This window comes from Drosophila sechellia, chromosome X (genome assembly GCF_004382195.2).
Source record: "Drosophila sechellia strain sech25 chromosome X, ASM438219v1, whole genome shotgun sequence".
NCBI classification, from domain to species: domain Eukaryota; kingdom Metazoa; phylum Arthropoda; class Insecta; order Diptera; family Drosophilidae; genus Drosophila; species Drosophila sechellia.
In genome coordinates this window covers 9,912,003-9,938,609 of record NC_045954.1, presented here as the reverse complement: position 1 = coordinate 9,938,609, position 26,607 = coordinate 9,912,003, and the positions used below count along the sequence as shown (strand labels likewise).

Genomic DNA, 26,607 nt, shown 5'->3' with positions numbered 1-26,607 from the left:
TTTTTGTTGTTGATTAAATCAAATCGGTTTATGACCAATGGAATTAATAATGCAAGCTTTCTTTTTAATAAAAACAATCGACTTCAAAGTACCTTTTAGTACATATTTAATAAACATAACTCAGCGAATATATTCATTAAACAACATGTGATTTTGGCTTCAAATATAAAAGTGTTATAAACAATTATTAATTTATATTATTTATAATTTATAATTTATATAATAGCTTCATTGAACTTCCTTCCAACTAATACACCCTAAATACCTTTTAAACTTTTCCGCTTCACAATTTGCAAAATGGCACTTAATTTTTTTCACTAATTTAATCATGTATTTAACATTGTTGATAGCCAACAAGCACGACGATAATACATTATAAATAATTGAAGTGACGTTTGGTATTTTAAGATTGGCTTATATTGGTTTTGCGTTTAAAGGCTTAGCTCTGCACTTCGATTGCTTGTTAATGGGTTAATATTGGCTGCTAATAGAAGAGCACTTACTAATACAAAATGGTTGCGCATCAATCATGGCACAATTACCAATTACTAATTAACTTATCGATGGGGGGGTGGAAAATCCGGCAGAAGCGTAAGTATGTGCTGTACCTTGCTGTTTTCCCAATATTGTTCTCGTTCAAGTGGCAAAACATATTTGCCAGACGCTATCTAAATCAATATCTAAATTGCTCTGCGTTTTGTTGTTGTCAACTTGAGAAGGTCCTTCCTTCCTCCTTCCTTCGCCGCCCCGTTTTCCACGCGTCTCCACACTTTTCCATCCTTCGCTTGCCATTTTCCGCTTGTTAGGCGATAATATCGCAGCAAGCAAGCACACGAAAGTGAAACTTAAAGTTGGGCTGGAATGTGGGTGGGGTTGGAATATGTCGAGAGGTCAAACAAAAATACACACACACAATCGAGAGCAGCATTAAGGCCAAAAAGGTTCGACCTTTCAGCGAAATTGAAAAGAATTGTTCAACAATCACTAAATCTGGCCATTAACCTTTAAAGAACAAACAACTGCCATTATATTTGACTAATTTGCCTAACCATTTTCATTATGGTCACAATTTCTCGCCTGTCCTCAAACTTTTTCGGGCGCATTATACATATATATATATATAAATATATATACATATAAACATATATATGTGAATATAAAAAATAAGGCCCATAGTGGACTAAGGCCCCCTTTCAAATTAAATTAAAACGTCTGTCTCCGGCTCTATTTCACTTAACTTCCTCCTTAAGCTGACTAAAAATAATTCCTTTATTTTTTGGCCATTTTTGGTACATAAAACCAAAAGTCAAAGCCAAGTTTCTCCTCTTGACAGCAACTTTGCTCGCAGCCAAAAGAAGGAAACTTTGCCATGTGCGTCGTCTTAAACCAAATAAACCGCCCGAAAAACGTTGAGGGCCGGTCATGTCAAAACCCACTTCCTGGGGCTGCCGAAAACTTCTACATCTACTCCTGGGTCTTTTCGGTCATCGTAAATATGCAACTTTTTTATAATTTCATTCGGCGATCGCTCCTAGTTGCTGAAAATACTTATGTACTTATAATTTTATTTCCAAATGGTTCCAGCACTTTTTTTTCCGCTTAAAGTTTGTCGCCTTAACCCTTGACTTTCGATTTCTTTTTACGTTGGCCATGTCCCGTGGCGACCTCAAGTTGAGTCTAATAATTGTTGGAAAAATATTGGCTGCCTCTCACAGCGGGTTAGCAATGTAAATAATAATTTTTTCCTTAGCCGAAAAACTTTTTTAGCCCGCCTGCTATATATATATATATATATATATATACATAGGGAAATAATATATAAGGAAAATCTCCTGCAGAGACAAGAAACTTAACTTTAACGTTAGAGAGTGGCAATTGCAGCAACAATGAGGATTAAATAAATCAGAACTAGAGAGCATGCGAGAAGTTCTACTAGCCATCAACTGAAAGTTGGGTGTTTTTATTCAAAAAGTTACTTCAACACAAAGTTAAGCACGAAAAAGCAAATAATATAAATGTAAGAGTATTACCAGACAATGGAAATATGCTCGCAAAACTATAAAAGTATAGTTAGAGAAGAAAGTTAATTACATTTTCTAATTCATATTCATTACATTACATAATATCATAAATAAAGCAATATATTAAAAACCTTGTAACAATCAATAAATTTACACAAACAATAGTATGCATTAATGTTGGCCAACTTGTAACCATTCGGCCGACATTCGTGTTGTCATCCTGCCACTCTTGGCCATTAAAAGTTTTTGTTTTGGCCAGCATGTAAATCATGCTTAAAACACAAGGACAAGGCCACTTTAGTGAGTGGGTGGTGGCGGGCAGTAAACTTGAAAAATGGGTCAAAGTTTCTATGCATACGAAGTGAAAACAGCTGAAATATATTCGAAGCAAAGAAATAAAGCAGAAATACGTGGGATTTCTCCTTGATTCTAACAAGAGGCAAAAAAAAAGGAAATATTAAAAAAAAAAAACACAAACTGTTGACAACCGCCGCATGAATCGTAATTTACATGTTTTAACAAATAAAAAGAGATAGCTATGCTAGCTTAGACAGAGACAGAGGCATGCGAGACCCATAAACTCATGTTTGGCAAATTGAATCAATAGCCAGTGGAGATGCTGCTAAGCGCTCTGCAGCCCACTTTTCTAAACTTCCCCTCCAGAAAAAACTCACATGGGACTAAACTTTTTTGTTAAATATATTACGAAAATGTGTGCGTGGGACGGGGGGCGGGGGGAACCAGCTGCTGGCAGAGGAAGAAAATTCAATTGAAATTGATGGAATTATTATTTATAGAAAATATTCAAATTGAAATTCATAAATATATACACGTGTGTAAATTCAAAATTATTGTCACACTCAATTGCGTGGAAATTTCTTTCAATTTAAAGTGAAATAAAAATCACAATTGAGTTGCGGTTCGTAAAAATTTTGAAACATAAAGTGTATTTTATGTATTTCCATTTTGTCTCACTCAAAAATATTAACCCATTTCGCAAGCTTTTGACAGATGATGTTTTTGAAATAGTTTACGTTCTTGTTTCTTGCTACTTGTTCGTATTTACGTCGTAAACCAAAACCGAAATACCCAATTTCGTGCTGTTCGTGTTTTTAAAATTCTAATGGGATCGTAATGCTAGATCTTATGAAAATTACTATGCCTGCAAGTTTATTGGTAACCTCGTTCTTTTTTTTACCCCCCCTTTGTTTTGATTCAACAGCAGCAGAAACTAATAAAATTGCGGTCTATTTAATGGCATTCCACTTATTGCCTCAAAAAACGGGGTACAAAAGGGGCGGAAATTGAGAGCGATGGGCGTGGCCGCGGTTACCACTAAAAGTACAACCGCAAATACCGAAACTAAACCAGCAGTGCAACAATTTCAGCGAACCAAATTCTGCACTCCAAAATGGACACGAAATTAGTTTCTATTTCTGGCCAAAAAGTCAGAGGGTGGAAAATGGAAAGAGTGAGAAATAATAATAAAATTACACAATTATTTCCGGTTGTGGCCAATAATGAAAATAGGTATGCAAGTATTGGTAAGCTTAAGTAGTTATTAAAGTGTTAAATTGATTACAATTCCAAAAAGAATCACAAGAACAGTCCGTTTTTTAAGTCTAATAACTGCAACATAACATTTTTCTTTAACCAATACGTAATAAATACACTTATGAGTGTAATGTAAATCACTAGTGAACTCCAGTTAGCCGCATTACTCATACGCTACGTTGCCGCGAACTATTCCACCATTTTACTGCAGGTAAACCATTTCGCATTTATCTCGTTGCACTTCCCTTTTATTTTTCCCCAGCTGCCCGAGAGTATGCAGCGAAAATGAAAATGGTCCTTGGCCAAGTTAATTGGCTTTGCGGACGTTCGCAATTAATAAATGCATAAAAAACGATCTCGGACAGCGAGTAGAACACTACATCCGCCGAACGAAGTTTACTTGTTGCCAGGTGCATTGAGTGCATTGTTTCGTTTCATTGTTTGCCGGCTCTCTGTTCAGTTTCGCCGATTTTGTTTGTTTGATTTTGGCGGCTCAAAAACGGAGTCTGCACAGGTTGCACAAAGTGAAAACAAAAAAAATATGATTGAAAATTCGGGCGGAAAGGGTGACAGACAACTGCAGCTGACATTGATGTCACTTTCTTTGTTGTCATTGTCAACAAATTGGAAAAGCTTTTCTACGTTCAAAAAACCAACGTGGAAAAATCGAAAAATGCAAAAATGTTAGTCTGCTGCGACTGTGGCTGCTGCGCCACCACAGCGAATTGGTCAATTTCAATCAATGGCCAAAATGCATTCACGAGTCGCAAGTGCAACTGCAACTCTCGCACACTAATACTGTGCTATAAAAGCCGCACGCGGCAACCACATTGAATTGTCATTGACAGACAGACAGACAGACACACATCAATGGCGGCGAGTGGCAAAGGGAAATTGTCTAAAAATAGAAATGGTCAAAAAATACTATAAAGTGTGTAAAATAATGTGAAATATGGGAAATGGATATACAGAGGTGGTCAAAAGTATTTTCACTTTTCACATTTCACTCAAATGCACTTTGTGAAAATAATTTTGACCATGACTGTATATAGAAAATATGCAGAACACACATTTATGGGTTTTCAATATTTAAATTTCGCATTTGCAAACATTAACTGGTTCCATTTAAATTTGCGAAATGAATTTAAAGAGTTTCACTAGCAAAGTAATGCAAATAAATAGCAGCAAATGTTAACAAATGCATATTTATTGACACTCAAACGATTGCGTATGTATTCAACTAAAAATACAGGCTATAAACTGCATTTCAAAGTGAACATTTCAATTGATACTGTGATTTTTTTACACAGCTTTAAATTGGACAACTTTAGCTGTTGCTTTGAATTGATCTATTTTAAAATCATGAGCGAGTTGGTAAAAAAAACAGTGCAACAATAATTCAGCACTTGAAGCTGAGCTTTCTCTGCTCCGATTGCTTCAGTAATGAATGCCACACCGCATCTAATCCGGCAATATCTGTAAGCCTTAACCCTCTTTGCTGCCTTAACCCAAACGCTGCCTTCCGTGCTTTTGCTGCCACGACACATTGATTTGGCATTTGGGAGCCAGGGAGCCATGGAGCCAGGGAGCAGCAACGACATGGAGCTTAAGGCGACTTTGGGAGACCCGCTTGACAGTTAGATAAGTTGCCAACTGGCAAATGCAACATGCAACACGGCAGATTAACCTGCAATCCACAAACACACACATCCCCATCTTGCCCATTCCCAATCCCCATCCCCATTCCCAATACGCCCGGTGCTTCTACCTTTCGGATTTGGATCCGTATCTCTATCTGTCTGTCTGTCTGTTTCGTGCTGTTGTGCTCTGTGTCATAATTAAAAATTCCGCAAATTACACATGCAACGACTGCGATGACAGCCGTCTCACTCTCGCTGCCGCAAAAGTACACCTGCGGTCGTGGAGTTAGTAGCATGCATTTCAAATTAAACTAGTTCAAATGCAACAGTTCCATTTAAACTAATTTAGAGGTAATAATCCTGTTTACAAATATTTTGATTTACTATATATTTAATGAAACGCAATGTAGCATATACATGTAAGATTGTTTATTATTATTAATTTAATTATTAGTTTAATTCTAAATGCGGTAATTATATAAAGTATTCTTAGTTTGTGACCGAACGACTGCTGCTGAGAACTCGACTGCCTGCTACGCTGACTTCCACCCAACTCCACTGCTGCCTTGCGATCGTTCCTTCGATGACTGATTGTCGATAACTTCGATTTCCGACAATCATGTTGCTGCTCAACAGCGCTGCCAACCGGGTTGTTGCCAGCCTTCAGCCTTACTCCATGTTACATTCGGCCCTCCTGATCATCATCATCCGACCCGGATGACAATAGGTCTGCATTTTCGGCTATGTACTTCCACAACTTCATGTTGTCACAGCTGGTGGATGTGACATTGGGTCCTTCGACGTTTGCTGCTTTTTTAACGTCATATCTGCCATTGTCTTTGACTCCTGTGACTTCGTATGGACCTAAATACCCGCTTGCCATCTTGCGGCCAGCTACAAATTGGGTCCTTTTAATTGCAACCAGATCACCTGCTTTGTATTTGTATTCAGCTCGGCGCTTTTTGTCGTAATTGCGCTTGTAGTCCTTCTGCGCCTGCTCGATGTTGCGTTTTACCAGCTGTCTCATCTCATAGCGGTCCTCGTTGAATTGACAGACCACTTCTTCTTGGAGCAGTTCCAGTAACCGATCCTCAACTCGGGTGTACATCTTGGTGCCAAACATGACCTCAAATGGTGACAGCTTCAGTGATGAATGCACGTGACAGTTGATCGCCTTTTGTACCTCAGGCACATATTTGTACCACTTCGACGGTTCGTCTGAAGACAGCTTTGGTATTATTGCCAAAATTAAACGATTTACTCGTTCTATCTGGCCGTTGCCTCTGGCCACTCCAGTAGTTGTGCAGACGTGTTCCACGTTATGGCTGCTCATAAATTGTTCGAACGCACCACTCGTAAAGGCCGTTCCTTTGTCGCTAACAATTCGCTTAGGGAAACCAAAAATGTTTGACCAGTCGGTCAGCCTCTTGACCACTTCTTCCTGTCCGGTTGATTTGGTTGGGAATAACCAGACAAACTTTGAAAACGCATCGACTGTTGCCAGAATGTATTTATACTGTTTGGCCGATGAATCCATTGGCCCCAAATGATCGATGTGTAGTGTGTGCAACGGTGCGTCTCCTTTATCTATGCAATTTAGATATCCCTCCTGCTTTCCCAACTTTTTGCTGTGGATGATACATTTTATACAGTTAGAAATTAGCTTTTTTACCTTGTATTCCAAATGAGGAATAAAAAATTGCTGCTGTATGCTATGCATCGTCTTTTGCAACGACAAATGGCCCACTTCATGTGCGCTTTGAATCACCTCCCTCTCCATTAGTGCAGGGACAACCAGTAGTTCATTGCCATTGACCATACTATACAACAGGCCACCTTTTAGCTTGTAGGGTTGGAATAGACGATCTTTTAGAATTTCCAGGATTGCTCTAATTGAATCATCGTTCTGCTGCGACTTTTTAATACGTGCTGTCAACTCGGATGTTATCATCATGCATGCTTGGGGATGGCGGCTTAAAAAATCAACGTGTCTCATTCTTTCTCCTGCACGATGTTCGGGTTGAAAATTAAAATCCTGCATATAGAGAATCCATGGGCCAACTTCTCTTGGGACATCTGCTTTTTTTGTTGTCTGTTTAAATGCGACACAGTCCGTGACGAGCTTGAAAGGGACTCCCAATAAATAGTGTCTGAACTTTTTCAGAGCTAAGTATGCGGCTTTTACTTCAAGGTAGTAACTATGACGATTTGATTCGGCTTTTGTAGTTTTTCTGCTCCAAAAGCAGACTGGGTGAAAACTGCCTTCGAACTTCTGCAATAAAACGGCTCCTAACCCGTCCTTAGAGGCATCTGTATGAAGTTCGGTTTCTGCTTCTCGTGAGTAGATCCTCAATACTGGTTCGTTTACCAGAATCTCTTTCAGCCTATTCACCGACTGCTGCTCTACTGGTCCAATGTTGAAAATGGCATCTTTTTTTAATAGGTCCGTCAGTGGTCTCGCAATTTGGGCGTATCCAGGTATGAATTTTCTGAAGAATCCTGTGAGACCCAGAAATCCTTGAACGGCTTTTACATTCTGAGGTGTTCCAAAGGAATTCACTGCTGATGTTTTCTCTTTTCCAGGGCATATTTGTCCACCTTCGATAATATGTCCCAGGAAATGAATTCGCCTCTGCATAAAGTTGCACTTCTTCCATTTTATTTTTAGACCAAATTCTGCAGCTCTCTTAAGTACCATTTCCGTCTTTTCCATGCATTCTTCTGGGGTAGCGGCATATACAATTATGTCATCCATATATAGCTGCATTATATTGGAATTAATTAGTTCTTGAAAAATAAATTGAACGAACCGTATAAACGCTGCTGGGGAATTCTTAAAACCAAAGGGCGCTTTGTTAAACTCGAATAAGCCTTCTCGGGTAACAAATGCTGTGTACGGCTTGCTGGCTTCTTCTACGGCCACATGAAAAAATCCGTTCTGTAAGTCCATGGTTGTAAACCATTTGGCACTCTGCAGTTTTTCAAGCACCTCCTCCATTATGGGTACCGGAAAACAATCCATCAGAACCATGGTGTTCAATTTTCTATAGTCCACGCAAACGCGTAGGGTACCATCCTTTTTCTTGACAACGACTATGCGACTGGCAACATTTGATGTAGATTTACGGACGATTGACTGCTCGACCCATTCCTCTACCTGCTTCTTTACAGCTATAGCTTCTTCTTCAGATAGTCGGGTGTGTCCATGGCGAAAGGGTTTAATCACGCCATCAGGAATAATTTTGAGTTCGACTGGACATTGCTTTATCTGCTTGGGTGGTGTTTCGTATGTTCTCTCTATCATGCGTTCAACGTCTTCTCGGTATTGTGGTGCAACTGTAAAAGAAGATTCTTCACAAATATTAAACATTTGGGAATACTCAACCGCTTGTTTTTTATCTGCTTCCAGGTCAAGAAAAGTATAGCCTTCTGCACTACAGATAAGACGAAACTTGCTGATAAAATCGTGTCCCACTATTCCATCGCAACTGAATTTAGAATCGTGGACGACTAAAACGTTGTGGCTTGCTTCCACCTGGTCGGTCTTGATTAATGCTCTGAAGCATCCAATCGGCTGTGTTGAGGCATTTCCCAAACCTCGCAATACTGTTGCAGTGCGGTTTAAATCAACATCTTTCATCTTCTTGAATATAGCTTCTTTAATTATGGTCACATCTGATCCTGTGTCCACCAGACAGTTGATGATAATCCCATTTATGATTACTGGCTTTGTTCGTGCACTATCAACGTGAATGCGCATGCTGTTTACTTTTTCCGGACACTTGCTTGAGATATGGCCCTCTTGATTACAGCTGAAACATTTGGTAGGAAGTGTACAATCCTTTCGTTTGTGTTCCCTCGAACCACAGTTGAAGCAGTGATCTGCTTTTACACCTTGTGTAATTTGCTTTGGTTTTGGTTGAATATTCGGCTTGTCAACAATATTCAGACTCTCGTAGATTTCGAATTCTTGCTTTAATTCCTTAAGAGTTTTACAACGGAGCATAGCACCCTTATACTCCTTTTTAATGTCGAGGCCGTTTACGATATGAGTTATCAAAGCAACTGTTTCAACTTCACCTAAGGCTGCTATTTTCTTCATTTGTAACAAATAGTCGTGTAGAGTCTCCTCCCTCTTCTTCTTCCTGTCTTGCAACTTTTTGTGAATAACGGCGCTATTATAGCTGCCTGAAAATTCTTCAATTAGTAACTCTTTGAGTTCAGTGTATCCACTGACACATTCAGATTCTAAGAAAAGTTCTGCTGATCCAATCATCTTACTTCTGGCTTGAACATATTTTTGTTTCTCCGAAAGTTCATATGCCTCGGCATTTTTCTCAAAAATTTCAAACCATTTTTTAATAGGAATTGATTTGCCATCACAGTCACTTACAACTTTTTCAAATTTTTCTGCAGCGATAATTACTTGCCCCTCTTGTTTAGATTTTGCCAACATGCTCTGGGTTAGAGTATTCATCATTTGTTCAAATTTCTCTTCGACTTTAGCACTAGCGTCTTTATTCTGCTTCTTTGCCTCTGCTTCTCCTACAGGCGCCAACTTTTGATCTTCTTCGTTCATCTTTTCTTTTCTGCTTTCGTCCTCGCTTTCGTTCTCTAGAATTGCTTGTATTTGGTCGGTGTTAAGTTTTTTATTTGTAGGTGGTGTACGTGTGAACATTCCGCGACAAGGCACTAACACCAGCAAACAACGACAATGTTCTAACGGCGCGACGGTAGTCGATTTTGCAGACGGCGCCACCGGTTAAAAGACAAATTTTGATTTTCGTTAGAAACGAATTTCACCACCTTTGCAATTTAATTGTTTTAAATTCCACAACAGCAAAACGACTTGAGTCTGTATGAGTTCAACCGATTTTTTCAACTTTCAATGCAGTAGACGTAGCCATAACTTTACAACTTTAAAGACTAAATCCACGCACACGACAATTTCAACTTTATCAGTTCTCTCTAGCAGCTTTCCCGACTTTTACCGACTTGTGTTCAAACAAAATCTGTACAACTGATTTTTCCAACTTTAAATGCAATAGATATAGCCACAACTTTACAACTTTTAAAGACTATATCCACGCACACAACAATGTCTTTTTTCTTTAAACAACTGCACCTTCATATAACCGATTTAGGACTGGACGAGCCCCCATGTAAGATTGTTTATTATTATTAATTTAATTATTAGTTTAATTCTAAATGCGGTAATTATATAAAGTATTCTTAGTTTGTGACCGAACGACTGCTGCTGAGAACTCGACTGCCTGCTACGCTGACTTCCACCCAACTCCACTGCTGCCTTGCGATCGTTCCTTCGATGACTGATTGTCGATAACTTCGATTTCCGACAATCATGTTGCTGCTCAACAGCGCTGCCAACCGGGTTGTTGCCAGCCTTCAGCCTTACTCCATGTTACATACATTTGTTTCACTTATTCATAAAATATCTTTCTAACTTGCTTCATGTTTTAATTACCCCTACAAGTGTGGCTATCTTGTTCAAATTCCTGTTAAGATTTAAATACCCATAGGATACACTATAATCCTTGCCATAATTGTCGCCATCTCTTCGCATTGCAACTCTGCAGATGACGACCCCAATTTTGCACTGAACTGGCAAACTGAATGCCACAGCCAGCCCACTCGTGTGGCAGATGTCTCGCCACAGCACCCGAGATATATATATATATATATATGCCCGATCTTCCCAGGGGGAGAGATAGATATGTAGATGCATCTGCTTTTATGCCAGCCTATCAGGTTAATTAAACCCACTCGCGGGGACACAGCTCGGCATTAAGATTGCCCAAATGGAGCCAGCGGAATCGGATCATGGAGGCAACTCAAGTTCCGAGACACCTTCAACTTTCCCAACTGCAGAAAAAGGCAGGGCCATAAAACCAAACGTAAACTCGATGTCGGCGGTCTGGGCGCCAAACTTTTTAATCAAATAATGCAACAGGCACATGTTGGTTGGTTGGTGGTTGGTGGCATCAAGGGGAATGGCGATGGTGATCGGCGGTGGTGCTACGAACCTGGTCCAGATGCGGCATTAAGTGCTGTCCGAGTGTCCAAGTGTCCGGGTGCGTTAGTGTTTGTCTTATGCATTTGTGTGTTGTCTCATGGTCGCTGAAACCGGCCCGGTTGGTCAGAGAGCTCCTCGGCATGCGCCAGGTTGCATTTTACCTCTCCTCCGCCACTCCAGCACCACCACCACCAACCGCATTACTACCATTACCACCCAACACCCCCTGCCAGCCGACAAACACCCCCATATATACACCACCGATTTGCTGCTTTAACTTTGTCAGACAGTGCGACGACGCGGCCAAAACAACTTAACTATGTGGCAACAACTATGGTAGTAACAACCACTCTACACTGAAAGAAAAAACTTGGCAAATCCTGGGTAAAAGCTAGAAGATTTGAAGTCTGTGTTCTCTAAAAGAACATTTGTTATGTATATTGTGATAAAGTATAAGCATTTTGCTCAGTGCATCTGCAACAGTGATTTCAATTATCCAAGTTGCAACAGCCGACAACATTTGCAGCTGCTGCGGCAGACAACAAATTTAACTCGGATTTTTGTTTTCGGCCAGTTCTTTGCTTTGTTTCTTTTTCTAGCTAAAAGGTAAATTGATCTTAAGTGGCATAATTTTCAATGCAATGCTATACCAAAAACAGTGAGAAAAAAGCACCAAAGTAGCACAGATATATAGGAAAAGCAATCAGTTCAGCAAATGCAACAAACCAAACAAAACGGGTAAGTCAGCAATATTAGACACTGACCTACAGGTATTTTGTAATAGTAATAGTTAATTAGTTAATAAATGAGTTATATGGAAAAATATTACAATATATATCCTTTAATTTATTTCCATTTCATTGTGACTCATAATTGGACTGATTCATTCATGTAACTTTAGCCTTTGTTGCCTAGTGTAATCGATATTGCGCTACTTATCAATTGCCCATTGAGCTTGCAATGCCAAAACAAAATGATTCTCATTGTCCCACTCCCCTTTCGCATGTCTCATGTCTCATGTTTGTGGTTGCCCGATTTATATATGCGATATAAGTGTATGCATATATGGTCTCGTCTGTGGCCGTGTAATCGAAGACGATTTTTCGCAACTCGATCGAACAAAAGTTGCTCGATGTGGATCGTGTTGGCGCCGTTTTTAGACCGCAACCTTGTATGCCATATATAGAACGTATGTATGAACTGGAGTGCTGACCGAAAAACCTCAATAGTGTCCTTAAAAAACCACACACAATGCTCAGCTCAACGAGCAAACACACACACACAATCATGTTTGAACTTCATTTGATAGTTTGGTCCGTTTAAGATGCCCCGAAATCAGGCCATAAATCCGATTCAGCCATTGGGCAGATAGTGCAGAAAATCATTTCGGTTTGTTATCTACTAGTTCCGTCTCTTTATCATTACCTGCCTCGTTTCACCTAGCTCCATATTTTATGCTAATCCTACTGCTTATTTGCGCATTCTGGCAATCTGGGAAAGTAGCGTAATTAACACACAGATTGCATGTATCCGTATCTAACATGCACTCAGCTTTCTCCACCGAAACTCAGCCCCTTTCTCCGCCCATTTCTTCGGCCCGTTCTGGTTCCCTCTGTCTCTTCGCAGAGATTTCCTATTAAAATTTCCCAAAGTCTTAACGTTGAGTGCCTAACGCGCCAAAAAATTTAAACAAAACAAAAGCTAAGGAAAACAGAAAAACCTAGTAATTATAAAGTAAAACTAGATCTCAAATACCCTTCCAAAAAAATGGCAAATCATCTATCGCAATCAAAGCAACCACAACTATTGCAATGTAAAAAATTTTTAAACATTGCAGAGCCTGCATAATATATTCATTTATGTTTAAACTTAGCCAATTGAAAGTAATATAAATGCCATTAAAAATGTATAATTAGTATACCCATAAAAACGATATTCGCAAATGGCGAAAAGGCGGAAAAGTTGCCGCAGAAGAAGCGGAATATCAGTCCGACAATTAACCAACTTAAGTGTAATTACGAAATTTTCTTTTTCCTTCGCTTCAGTTTCTACTTTTGTGGCTTTTCCCTGCCGCGCTCGGTACATTTGGCGACTTTTGCGGTTCCAATTGGGGTGAAAAGTGGAGGGAACGGGGGGAAAAGGTGGGGAAAACTGGGAGAAAAGTGGGCTGGTTGGGCGTTTGGAGTGGTGTAAAGTGCATCCACATCAGGGTTAAAACATTTCATTAGCGTAATTTGCCTTTTAACTGGGCCCAGACACATTCGAATTCGACCAGGCCAATTTGGTCTCATTACTGCAAAGGCGATTTTTCATTTCAAGTATTTCAATCCTTTGAAAAGACTATTGTTTAATATATTTAATTTAAACAAATACATGGCAAACTAATAAAGTAGACTTTTGGTCTAACAAATTTCCCAATTTTTTCTCATTTCCTCTACGCTGTTATTTAATTCCTTAATTGAGTGATTTTTGGCCGCTCCTTTCTTAATTTCGCTCACACTTGCTATTCATGAATTAATTTCATTATTAATGTACGAAATGTGTTTTAATCCAGAAAAGGATTCCGTTCGCAGTGCAAAAATTCGCGGCAGAATGAAAGAGCAGAGCGACGTTAAAAGGCTCTTACATTTTATTTGAGCAACATTTTAATTTGCTTGGCTTTAATGGGCCAAGAGTTGCACGGTTGCAAAGTGTCGGCGGGGGCAGAGGGAGAGTCCTGAAAGGTCCTGAATTTCCTGCTGGCTGGCTGTTGAAATGAAAAGCTCAGCCAGACACAGGCTCAGACATTGACGGGCTTTGTCTTCGTGCAGGTGTTGTGCTTGGTAGTTAGACAGTAAAAAGACTTTTCCCTGTACCATCGCACCCCATCATCTTATAGCACACCCACTGACCATTTATCAGTCTGGCAGTTAAACGAGGAGCTGAGGAGCATCTTTGGCCATTATCAAAATAGACAGGCGACGTTCCGATGCGAAATGCTGAAAGCAGTTGCCATTCGAACGGCAGCAACAAACAACTTGCAACACCCACGCCAGCAGCAACAACGGTGTATTCTTAAGCCACTAAAAAACGGAGTGCAGCATAAAAAAACACATTGTTGTGGCAAGAAAAAATTGAAGAAGAACACAACAATCGATTGTTAGTTTCTGGGTTTGCATGCTGCACAATTTTTCTCATAACCCTTCCCAACAACAAAAAAAAACCAAAAAACCGACTATCCAACCCACTTTTCTGTGGGAAAATCCCGAACGAAACTCAACAAAGAGGTTTTTTTTTGGCCAAGGCTTTTTCGCACACCTGTCCAGATGGTAAATTTTTTATGCTTATGTTGACTTTAGCATGGCAACATTAAAATGATTTGTTAAATATTGTTTCAAAGTTTAAATAGGAAATGCAGACTCACCAGTGGGCTTCGACTAATCACAGATTGTTGTTTCAGCTGCGGAGGAGTTGGTGGCAGTGGGTTGCTTCCATAATCCGTGACCTGCTGCTCCGGTGCAATGCCAAAGATGAAGGGTCCTCCACCTACTCCTACTCCTGATCCTGTTCCACCTCCACAACCACCGGCAATGATGGGCGATGAACTTTCCTGGACGGCAGGACGACGCATGCAAAAGTCATCCTCGAAGCGGGAGGCATAAAGACCAGTGGCATGACCGGGATTATCTGGATAATATCTAGTGGGCGAGGAGGTGGACGTGGTGTGCGAGCTGCTGCAGTTGCTCGAACTGCTTGAGCTGACCTGGCCACCCGCGGTGCCGGGCAGCATGACCAAACCAGTTTGCCGATCAAAGCAAAAATCACTGGATTGAGCCGTTGGCGACGGTGGACTGCCATAGGGATAGCCAATGTGTGGGCTCTGAAGGTGTTGATTATATTGCTGGGACAGGGCATCGAAGTCGTTGAATCCGTGCAATCCCTTCGCGCTGTCCCGCTTCTGTTGCTGCACATAGGGTGAGATGTAGCTCCTCAGTGGCGGCAATGGTGGCAGTGGCAGTGGCAGATTCTGCACCTGCATCCCAGACTTTGCGCCCTTTTTACCCACACTCATCACAGTGAGTTGCGGTCGCCGGTCGCCCAAAAGCGGTCTCTGCGAATTGTTGTACGGATGGTTGCGCTGCATACAGGTGTCCTCGTAGTCATCCTGGTCATGATCCATCAGATCGTGACAGTCGTAGGTGGCCTGCAGATGCTCGTAATACTTGAGGCTCTTCATATTCGCATTTGGTGGCGGCAGAGGCGGTGGCTGCTGTTGCATATGCTGCTGCGGTGCAGTTAGTGGTTGCTGTTGCAGCTGCTGCAGATGCTGTTGCTCCTGATGCTGTTGCGGATTGCCCGGGGAGTCCAGGATCTCAATGCCACCCGTTGTCACGCCCCCAAACAGCTTGGCCAATTTCACAGTCATCTCTCCTGCGTGCCAGAGTTGGCAAAACTTTTTCAATTAAAATGTTGCCCAATGCCAAAGACAATGACAGTTGGCTGGGGAGAACGACGACGACGACGATGAGATGACGACACAACTTTGCCGCAATTTTCCACCAGTTTGCGTTGCTGCAGGAGAGTCAGAGAACGAGAATTTGTACATATATTAGAAAAAGATTCGCATTTATTGGCAGTAAATTTCAAATATACATAGGAAATAGCCTAGTATTTCTCAACTCTTTTGCATGTTGCAGCTGTTGTGCTTGCTTGTACCGAATGTACTGATTGCACCTCCTTTGCGCCAAGAACCAGTAACGGAAACTGTAATGGGATATGTCAGCCACAATTGCAACTTCAGTCACCAGAGCAACATCGGTTGATGCAATTGTTGCAGCCACAGCGGAAGCAAGAGGAGGAGCTTTCAGCAACTTATGTTATTATAGATACAGTAACTGTAACAGGAACCTCAAACAACAGGAACTATAACAACCAGAACCTCTGTCAGCAGGAGAAAAATCACCAATCAAAACTGCAGTCGAATTGTTACAAAGAAGTGTCGCAGCTTGCTGTTGTGTTCCAATTTCACTTGCATTGATGATCATTGGAAATTAGATAAAATTACTTTTGGAAACATTTTGAAATTTACGATTGGCTAAAAAATTATCTTGAGGCAAAAAAAAAACAATTGTTTTATACAGCTAATTATCAATACTAACGACACCCATCATTTTTTTTAAAGATTTAGGAAAATTGTATTATTTTATGACCAAAATTCGAGAAAAGCCAAATAGGCATTGTAATCATAACTTGGTTAAAAAAGATCATAAAGAATAACAGTTTTGAGCAGCTAATTACCAGTGCTAACGATCCCGATCACTTTTTGAAGAATTTAGGAAAATTAATTTTAGGGTCAATTTTCGCATTTTTGGAAAGGGGTACATCATCAAAATTTGCAAAAAAAAATGGTCAAAAAATGAATTTCCATTTGTGTATACAGTTCGATTGGAAATTTAAATATGAACACAACGAGATATAACATTCCATATTCAGCCTATTATTTTTAAAGTTGTGGCCAAAAAACTGATTATTTGATAGACCGAAATTTGGAAACGCGGCTTTTGCCAAAAACTTGATATCTACAAACGGAATTTTCGACCTAACTTCGCTGAAAATTGTCATATAGACGAAAGAATAACTGTTTTGACGAGCTAATTACCAGTGCTAACGATTAATTTTTTCACTAAAAAGACAGAGGATGGTTTTTTTGCAAAAAGTCAATATCTCCATTTGTCGATTGGGATTTATTTACGAGCTAAGCGTTCCTTAGCAATCCACATTTAAGCTTCTATTTTCAAAGTTATGATAAAATAATACGCCACACGTAACGTTTATATTAACATAAATACAATTAAACTTGATTGTGTTCAAATGTTTTTTTACACACAACTTAATAACAAGCTACATAAATGCTGAAAATTGAAACTAAAAGTGCATCTCCAATAACAACAGCTACAATTTCGACACTTCAACAACAAAAGAAAAAACAACTAAATTGCAACGTCAGTGGCATTATTTTCCACATATTGAACATCCATAAAACTGTCAATTCCACATATAAAAAAGTGCGCAGTGCCCTTTCTCTTGACCTACGCAATGCACCCGTTCCATTGAAGACATTTCCATAGAGTTAGAAAAGAAAGTTTAAAAACAAAAATGGCGAAAATATAAGAGTGAGGAGCAACCGCAGGAGTCAAAGGAGAAGAACGAACCACGGCAACTGTCAATTAAACGCATCCTCCCCCCATTGAAGTCATAATAAAATGTCATAAAAACAAATAAGAGAACAAAAACCTCTCAGCCGAAGAAGAAAATGTCTGAAGGAAAATAAAGGTAGAATGATTCGCCCACGCTTATTTTCCAGCACTTTTTCATCTCTGCTGCCTTTTTTTATCGCTACCCTTGCTGCGTTCGTTGCAACGAGAATTTTGCCACATAGCTGACTGCATCGAAATGACAATGGAGTGTGAGGTTGGGAAAAGCGGAAGACACAGAAATGCCACGAAAATGCTTTAATAAGAAAGGTGAATTTCAAAGGACGCCTTATAAGGCATAAATGTTGAACATATAGCAGTTGATCAGATATGCACAAGCAAGTCAAACAAAACTCGATGCTACACCATCGGGGATTCTCCTCTATATGTATTTAAATCTCCTTTTGAGCCCCTCATCTCATTGGGTTCTAACCCGTCGCCCTCTAAATTGTTTCCATTTGTATTTGCTTACTTCCATTTCCCGCCTCGAACTCGGTGTATACATGTCATAAAGTTCACTTTTTTCACTTTTTTTTTTTTTTTGCCTTTCCACACTGACACTGACTTGTTTGCCGGGTTCTCGGCCCTTGGTTAACATGGTCGAGTGCATCTTTTGCTTGCCAATTTCCCCAGCTCCCTATTGCCCACTGCTCGCCGTTGATTCCATATCATTTTTAATTTTGTAGCCAACCCATATACCCCACCCCGCATACCGCGGACAGCCCCTCTCCGTCCAACGAGCATGTTGTACGTGGTGCTTGTCAAACAAATGCTACAACAGCAGCAGCAACATCAACCATGACAAACAGCAAAATAAAAACAAAGAGCAAAACACCGAACACAGAACAAAACAGAGACTAAATTGAAATTGCAGCTGAAAGCAGGGATAATAAAACATATGACAAAAGGTCGACGTTTAAAATACGCTAAAAATCGGAGGTTTTTGCAAGTTCCTGGACAAACTCCTCTCCTATTTTTAAAATATCCATCAGTTTTTTTCAGTTTTCCTGTTTAATAACCAACTGTTCTATCATAAGTTTTCAAAGTTATGGGTAATGGTAAAAAGACGCAACAGTTTTCAATTTACTCTTAGTCAGAAGAAAATAAACAAAAACTAGTGTTAAACTTTGGCGAAAAGCAGAAGAACTTAAGTGAAGACTAAGTCAAAGCAGTCAAAGACTTAGGATAAAATTATATGTAATTACTCTATAGATCTGAACCAACTGTAAAGTTAATTAATTAAATTGGAAGCTACTTTTTTGCCATTCAAATGTAATGATGCTTTAGCCAGTAATAGCATTCGTACCACTGTGCACTTTGGACCACATTCAAGCGAGGTGAAGAAGATTTGCGTCGGAGAAAGTGGGAAAGGGTAGCAGAAAAGCGTGTCATGGAGGAGTTGCAACAAAAAAAATATTTAAAAAAAAAACAGACACAACAACAATGGATAAAAAAGGCTGTCCAGTCTCGTCGTTTGCCGTTGATTGTGTGGCGCAAATGTTAATGAGACAAAAAGATGTCAAGGATAAAAAGGGCAAAAGGTTGGGATGGAGCGAAAATTAAGAGGAGTATCTATAGGATGACTCAGAGGAGACAGGAGACAGACGTCGAAAAAGGGCCATTGAAAGCTGACTTTTTCACGGGCTCTCACAGTCCATTTGCGACGATCTCTTCTGGCCAAGTAAGCCAACTTGCCCTTCAGGAAATTCCATCTCATTATCTTCACACTTAGCATCTGGGCCACTAGTGCGTCGACCAATAATTGCATTAGCCAGCTGATATGGCTTATAAGTAGGAAACAACCAGTGCGAAAGGCATATCCACTTAGTATAATTATTCCTTTGCCACACTGGAAAGTTTTAAAAGTGTTCAGAAGTCTAAGCGGAAGTTTTTTACACTTTAAACTTATTAAAGAGCTCGATTAGTTTAGACTGCACTTTTTGTAATGGGCTACTGTTAGATTAATGTTGGCATAAGGATGATAGCCACTGGATAATCACTTAGGTAAATCGCTTTCAGTTTACTTCTTGTACGACTTTGTCACTTTGCACGTAATTCGATAAACTTTCCGCTTAATGCAGTTGCTGAAGAAATTGAAAAAGAGAGAGGGACCTTGTCTACCGCTCGTCTTCATCTTCTTTATCTTTATGTTTAGGCCCTGACCCTGGCAATTGGCATACTTTGAACCCCCCTCTACTTTACACCAACTCTTTTATTTTTCCTGCAGAACCAACAAAACTTTCCTTGCAAATTCTTTGACCAGTTTGAGCTGCTGCTTCGGCTGCCGCTTTTTCTTTATTGTTTTTGTTCTTTTCTGTTGCTTCCTCATGTGGCGCAGAGACGTGACAGGAAATGGCCAACAAAACAAAAGGTGGCAAGAGGGGTAAAAGGGGATAAGGGGGATGAAAGCCAAGACTGAGTCAGTCAAGTGCAGTGCAATGAATAACTTGCCGCAGCAAATTAGCCTCGTAAATTAGCAGTGCGCACAAGAATAGGCAACAAATCATTGGCAGAGAAAAAAAACTTTGTAAACATAGGTAAATGGCAAAACGTGGACAAATCGGGAAATTAATTATAAACTATTTAATGTATACATAATGTACATTCTGCTGAGATTCTGAGGTGAGTTTGTTTGTATAATTTGAATTCCTAAGCTTCTTACTAGTATATTTTCCCCCTGGTTAATTTCGTGTCTGCCTCTTCGAATTTAAATTTTCCGCTCATCATATTGCTATTAAGCCGCTTTCCATTCTCTTGGTAATCTGGTGAATAAATCTGCCAACATTATGCACTCATCATAATGCGTCTGCTGGACTTTAATTTGTATTCATTGTTAATATAGTCCCCGAGTACACAGAAACTGAATGAATGAGCGATGAATGTTTAATAAGGGCGATGCGCAAAAATCGCATTGCAATCGAGAAATTCACGCATATGATTTTCATCTAAATTATTTGCAAAAATAAATAGAATGGCTTGAAATTTTAATCTACATGTTTGGGTGGTGGCCCTACATAATAGATGGCTGGTAATTTAAGCAACTACTTATTTTGTTGTAATTGCCGGTCGAATAAACCCATTTGTGTGTATCTTAATCTCTGACTGCTGCGTGTATCTGTATCTCTGCAGGTGTAAAATTTGAACAAATAAATCTGGGAACCAAACCGGTTTCGTCACCATGAGGCATCCTTTGAAAACAATTGAGCAGTTTTGAGGAGAGCAGGTAACCGCTTCAAACAACCCATACAAATTATGAGATACATTTCGGGTGACTACGTATCCATTGGATACAAGACAATAGCCGAGCAACAGCTGTTGTTCCGGATCTTCGCTATTCTATGCTATATATTTCCATGCTTTTGTTACTGAAAATTGATTAGATTCTTCCCGCGCAGCTGCTGCTTCTACGGTTTTTGCTCGCTCTATATTATTTGATGTTTTTCTTTCCGTTTGATTTTCATAGCGTGAGAAGCGATTCCGTATTTGTTCAGGTTTTTAATATTTTTTTTTCGCAGGTGTATTGCAACAATTAAATGTCAGTGCAGCAAAAGTACAAGTATCTTACAGATACGACACAGCTTCTTAGCTGCGTAAACTCCGAATATAAACAACAACAAAAAAAGAAGTAGAGAAGAAAAGCAAAAGGGGTGTATAAAAAAAAATATTATCGCATCACGCGCATCTACAAAATGATTTCACACAGCAACAGCAACATTAACTTGCTCTTTCATTATCGACACATCGTTATAGGCAATAGTTTCTTCTTCGCCGGCGTTGTCGTCACATTTGTCGACCGACGACGCCGTTTATTTATTTTGCCCTTTAACTATTTGGGCAGACACATCCACAACAACAACAAAAGCAACAACAACAACAACAAGCTGAACAAGAACAAAAACAACAACGACCACCGCCAGCGGTCTTCTCTTTTTTTCCTCGACTTTTTGTGCCCGTCTTGCAGATGCACCTTGATTAAATTCCAGGAATTGAAAAAATCTTTTAGTCGCAGACATGGACGGACCGCTTGTTGATATTTACCCAATGATCAAAAGGGGGTAAAAGAGGGGTGCACTGAATATCCCCGCCCCCCTCTGCCAACCCCCTGCAGACTGGCTCCATTAATGATGCAGCAAATGGTCTTCTTTCTGCCTGCCTTCTTCTCTATCTCGTTTCTCGAGCCTAACCAGCTACTTCAATTCTCAAAATGTTGCACAGCGTACAGGGAGTTTTCCTTTATTGTTTTGTCAAAAAAAAAAAAATAATGTAAAAAAAATAATATAAAAAAAATAAATAAGCCTAAAAAGCAGCTACTACGAAGTAATAACCTATGCAGGCTTATTATACTATTCGTAAAGCATGGAATGCAAAATACCCTATACAAAAATAAAAGATAACTTGCTTAACTACAAATATTTAAAAGTTTGCTTTAAACTCCGGAAGTTATAATCGCTGTTTGATTAGTTATCAGTATCATTGCCTTGAGTAATTTTTATATCACACAAAATACATTACAATCTACATATAACCTACATATAATATAATCTACATATAATATAACACATCATTTTTATAAAATGTAAGCTGCAGATAAAGCGTGAATAGATTTATGTAACACAATGCTCACGTTTTCTTTAAAGATTCAAACAGAACCACTTCATAGACCAACAGTTTCGACCTTTTCATCGTACCCCAGAAATAGCTTTACCTACAAAGCGAAGACTTGACTTGGCTTCTTCGCTCGTTTCTGCTCAGTCTTCCACTTTGCGTTTGGATTTTCGATTTTCTAGCTGGCATTTCTACACAATCGAGGGGGAGGAAACCCAAAGAAGAGGAGCAGCTGGAGGAGTTGTTGCCCCGGCTCAAGTGTTTCCATCTCGAGAGTGGCTGTGGCGAGCTTTAAAGATTCCCTTTGTTGTTTGGCATTTAACTGCAGTGCTTGTCAAACTGTGCGCCCGTAGACAATGTCCAAAGAGGCAAAGTACCAAAGAACCCAAGCCGAAGACGATGCCAGAAGTTGCTGCTGCTGCTGCTGTTGCTGTGCTTGCCTTAATGATTTTACATTTTTTACATAAACAAGCCGGTCCCCAACCAGCACCAGCTGTCTTTTTCCTGTATTTTTTCTTTCAGTTTTGCTGGCTGCGGCAAATGCAACTCACGGAAAGCATTCAAAAGCAATTAAGCGCTTTCTTCACAGCCCAGAGAGCGCGACAGAGACGGCCTTAGATGGTGGAAAAGAGAAGGGCGCACACATGAGTTGAAAATGTAATATCATCAATCAAAAAAAAAAAAAGAAGGAACACAAAAATACAGAGACAGCAGAAAAATTAAGCAGGGAGAGTGAGTGCCAAAGAAAAGCCATGCCCAAGCTTAAAACTGGAAATTCTCTTTTACACCGAAAGAGTTTATGATCTGGGAAATATGTCCGATGAAAGCTGATTTGGAAGGTCAGTAGATGCACTATAGTGTCAGTAAATATATATAACATAGTTTATAATCCGTACTTCTATGATCATGTTACTTCTAATTATTTGTTTACTTTCTTTATCTTTTCTTTATCTTATATCTTGCCGATGTTACCACTTTTTCTTGCCGTGTACAGATGCAGCACGAAGCCAGCTCACGAAACGGCGGCAACACCAACAACAAATTTAGCTTGATTATGCCAACCACCGACAACAACAACAAGAAGAAACAGCAAACAGCCACAACGATTTTTTTTTATCATCGCATATATTGAAAAATGCTTCAAACTAAAAGCCAAGCGCTGTAATCATATTTAACTTTGCCTCGGTTATGTGCCTCATCTTCTGCAGCCGCAGCCTCATCTCTCCTTCACCTGATTTTGGTTGATGCTGCTGCTGCTGCTGTTGCCAAACCTCAGAGGCAACCGCAACAGGTAATTGATGCCGCTTGCGCGTTGCAAGAACTTTAATCAATTTTTCAGATATTTTTCTTTCGTTTCGTTGCCTTTTTTCTAGTTGCTCGTCTACCTTTCTACGTGATGATGTTGTATGTATGCATGTGTGTGTGTTGCAAGTGGCCATAACAACCGAAAACGGCAACCGAAATGGCCAACACAAACTGCCCCCCGTGGAAAGGGGTAAAATGGTGGGGGGGAGGGGAGGAGTGAGTGGTGGAAGCAAGGGGGGAAGATCGCAGTGAACCCAAATGACTGGGAATTTGGCCAGGTAAGCCAGGTAGGTAAGTGCAGCCCAGAGCGGCCAGTGGCCAAGTGGCAAGTGGCTATCACGGCATGGCTATATAGCCGCCGATACACACGTATTTACAGTATGTATGTATTGGTATACAGCTCTGGGTGAAGGCAGCAACAAATTTCAGCAAATTACTATTAGGTAACCAAAGAAGCAAGGTTTCCCAGATCAGATATCCCAACACGAACGTATAAATCTTCTGAAGAAGGGTTCTAAGTACAGGCAAGACGTAAAAAGACTTTAATACGCGGACTTAAATGAAGCTTTGTTCTAGCAACAGCGTTTTGAGACATACATATTATCTTGAAATGATAAGATTATAAGAGTTCATATAGTCAGCTAAGTTTAATTTAAATAGTGTTACCATTTAAATTTAAACTTTAAGTTCTTGGAATTTGGAAAGCAATACGAATCTATGAATGCCAAATCATTTTCTATACGGCGCTTTTATCGCCTTCCTATGCCAATAAAGTTTCTATTGCATATGCATTGGTTACTCTTTGATTGCCACCGAATAACGACTTTACATACATATATACTATATATCCGATACCAACGATGGGTGGTGGGTGGGTGGTAATTGGCGGAATTGAAGTACTTGGAGTACTCATATTGACCCAGCGACAAGTTGCAGTCATTTACTTAACTTTCACAATTTCGATTTACACATCTACATGACTCCTCTTTATTCTCCCCGCACAATCATATAGATATAGGTATATATCTTTGCCCTACGCCTCTGCGGTCGGCTGTCTACTCAATCACAGCGTAAAGCACTTCTGAGTCATAAAAACCAAGCCAGACAGCGATTGTGTAGTTGGCAATTTTATGCAGCGCCACTTGGAGCACTCCGGATCTCCGGATTCGAGATGCCAGCAGGGCAGGGTGGAGTGGTGCTGCAAAGTTAGGGGTTTCGGGGTTTACCATGGAGTGAAGCGATAAAAATGACACATGGAGCTCCACTCCATTCTGTTCCAAAGGCAAATGGCAAATAGCCGCGAGAGAAAGAGAGAGAGAGAGAGAGAGAGAGAGAGATAGCCCTGTGGCAAGTGACACTTCGTGGGGGCAGAGACATGGCCAAAAGGAGCCAAGCCGATCGAGTTTGTCTCGCGAAGTAAGAGTTATATCTTTAATTCACTGCGGACATCACCTCCACGAATGACAAAGACTTCAATTACTTTATATAGAATAACAAGCAAATCTTTTGTTTCTATTCATATAAGTTATTAGAAACTGCAAAATATATACGTTTTCAAGGTTTTCAAATATATATTTTAAACACCAGAAGTAAAATCCTTTTTGTTTTTGTTTTTGAAGAATGTCCAACATGTTTTCGAAAGCAATTACAACATGCAATTAAAAATCGCCTGCGCTGAAACACAAAACCGTTTCGTTTTGGCCTGCAGACAATCGGGATTGCATAACCGGGAAACATATTTCTGGTCTCGTTTTGACTTATATATTTATATATCTTTTGTTTTATACAGTGTCCGAAAAACGAGAGCGACAAGTTGACACAATCGTGGACAACCTTTTTCGTACACAAGCCAATCAACTGTGGCACAGCAGAAAGCTCAAAAAAAGCGGAAATAATTATGGAAAAACAATTTTTAATTTGCAATTGCACTCGCAGCAGCAGCAACAACAACAGAAGCACAGTAACAACCGAAAAACTTAACAAGCCAACCTTGGCGTTTATGCCCTTTAATGGGGATTTTTATACGTATTTTTATACCGCTTTTTGTGCGCCTCACCTTGAGATAACTTTACGTGGAGTTGGAGTTGGAATTGGAATTGGAGTTGTAGTTGGAGGTGGAGGTGGAGCCAATGGGCGAAACTCTGAGCTCACAATGCAGCCCTTTGATCGTGAACAGGCGCAACCTTGGAATGAAATCGGTGGGATCTCTCTCTATAAGGTAAGAGAGTAAAATGAAATAAAAAACCGCTGGCCGAATGGAAAAACCTCAATTGAATGGCTGTAGTCCAAAGCCCTTTAAACAAACAACTTCATTAATCAATAAAAAGGCACAGCAGCCAAAAGTGAATTAAAAGCGAACAAACAAGCACATTAAACGTGAAAATCTGATCTAGGGTGGCAACAGCGAACCCGTCCCCCATAATTAAGTAAGAAACAACAGCTGCCCCAAAGTGTAAAAACCTGTAAATATTTAAAAACATAAATTCCCCAAAAACAAAAAAAAAAAGAAAAGAGAATCCCATTAAAATAAAAACATTTAAGGGGTGGCAAGCGGATTTTCACCATCTTATGAATTTCATTGCTTGAACTTGGGGACACCACCAAAAAGAAAAACTAAGAAAAAACACCAGCAAATACAACAAACATAAGTAAATAAAGCTGAAAACGCCGTGGAAGATGACTCCTGGCGTCAGGCCATAAAAAAGGTAAAACAAACAAAACAGGCTAACAAACAACATCAACAACAACGCACTCATAAAAAACGGGGGTAAAGTACGGCGCGGGAAAGCGGGCAGAGTTCTCAGAAGGTAAAAAATGAAAAAAAAAAGAGGGGTAGACTTTATCGAAAGTCAATTGGGCGTAAACCCCGATAATGAATCGGTTGCGAATGAAGGCTGATGAATATGCTACGCATGGGCTATACTTAAAATTAATCTCTTGCCTTTTTCGTATTTATTTTAGTTTACTTTAGTTATTTAAGATGAAGTGTAAACAATATTTATCAATCATTGAAACAATATCTCATATCTATTTGACCTTTTGCCTAAATATATTAATATTATTAGCAAACAAATAAGCACTTGTCGTGGCGAAAATAATGAGTATGCGTGTAGTCGCTGTTTACTTCTTCTCCAAGTTCCCTTTGCTATTATGCGTGTTCCTATTTATGAACACGTGGCGAAAATAATGAATGCGTTTAGTCGCCGTTTACTTCT

The 26,607-nt window shown here is 39.8% G+C and overlaps 1 protein-coding gene and 1 long non-coding RNA gene across 3 annotated transcripts in view; one reads left to right on the top strand and one right to left on the bottom strand.

The window, feature by feature from the left end:
• Positions 1-26,521, top strand: part of LOC116802037 — a 31,744-nt gene extending 5,223 nt beyond the window's left edge. Inside the window, exons 2-4 of the long non-coding RNA XR_004362441.1 lie at positions 20,612-22,926; positions 23,082-23,378; positions 23,461-26,521. This is a non-coding gene — a long non-coding RNA (uncharacterized LOC116802037). The remainder of the gene's footprint in view (positions 1-20,611; positions 22,927-23,081; positions 23,379-23,460) is intronic.
• LOC6617517 overlaps positions 1-26,607 on the bottom strand; it is a 57,487-nt gene that overhangs the window by 8,431 nt on the left and 22,449 nt on the right. For both annotated transcript variants that reach the window (XM_002041797.2, XM_032725013.1), the window contains exon 3: positions 14,653-15,800. In XM_002041797.2, the coding sequence (XP_002041833.2) occupies positions 14,653-15,654 (1,002 nt within the window). In that variant the 5' untranslated portion in view covers positions 15,655-15,800. The remainder of the gene's footprint in view (positions 1-14,652; positions 15,801-26,607) is intronic.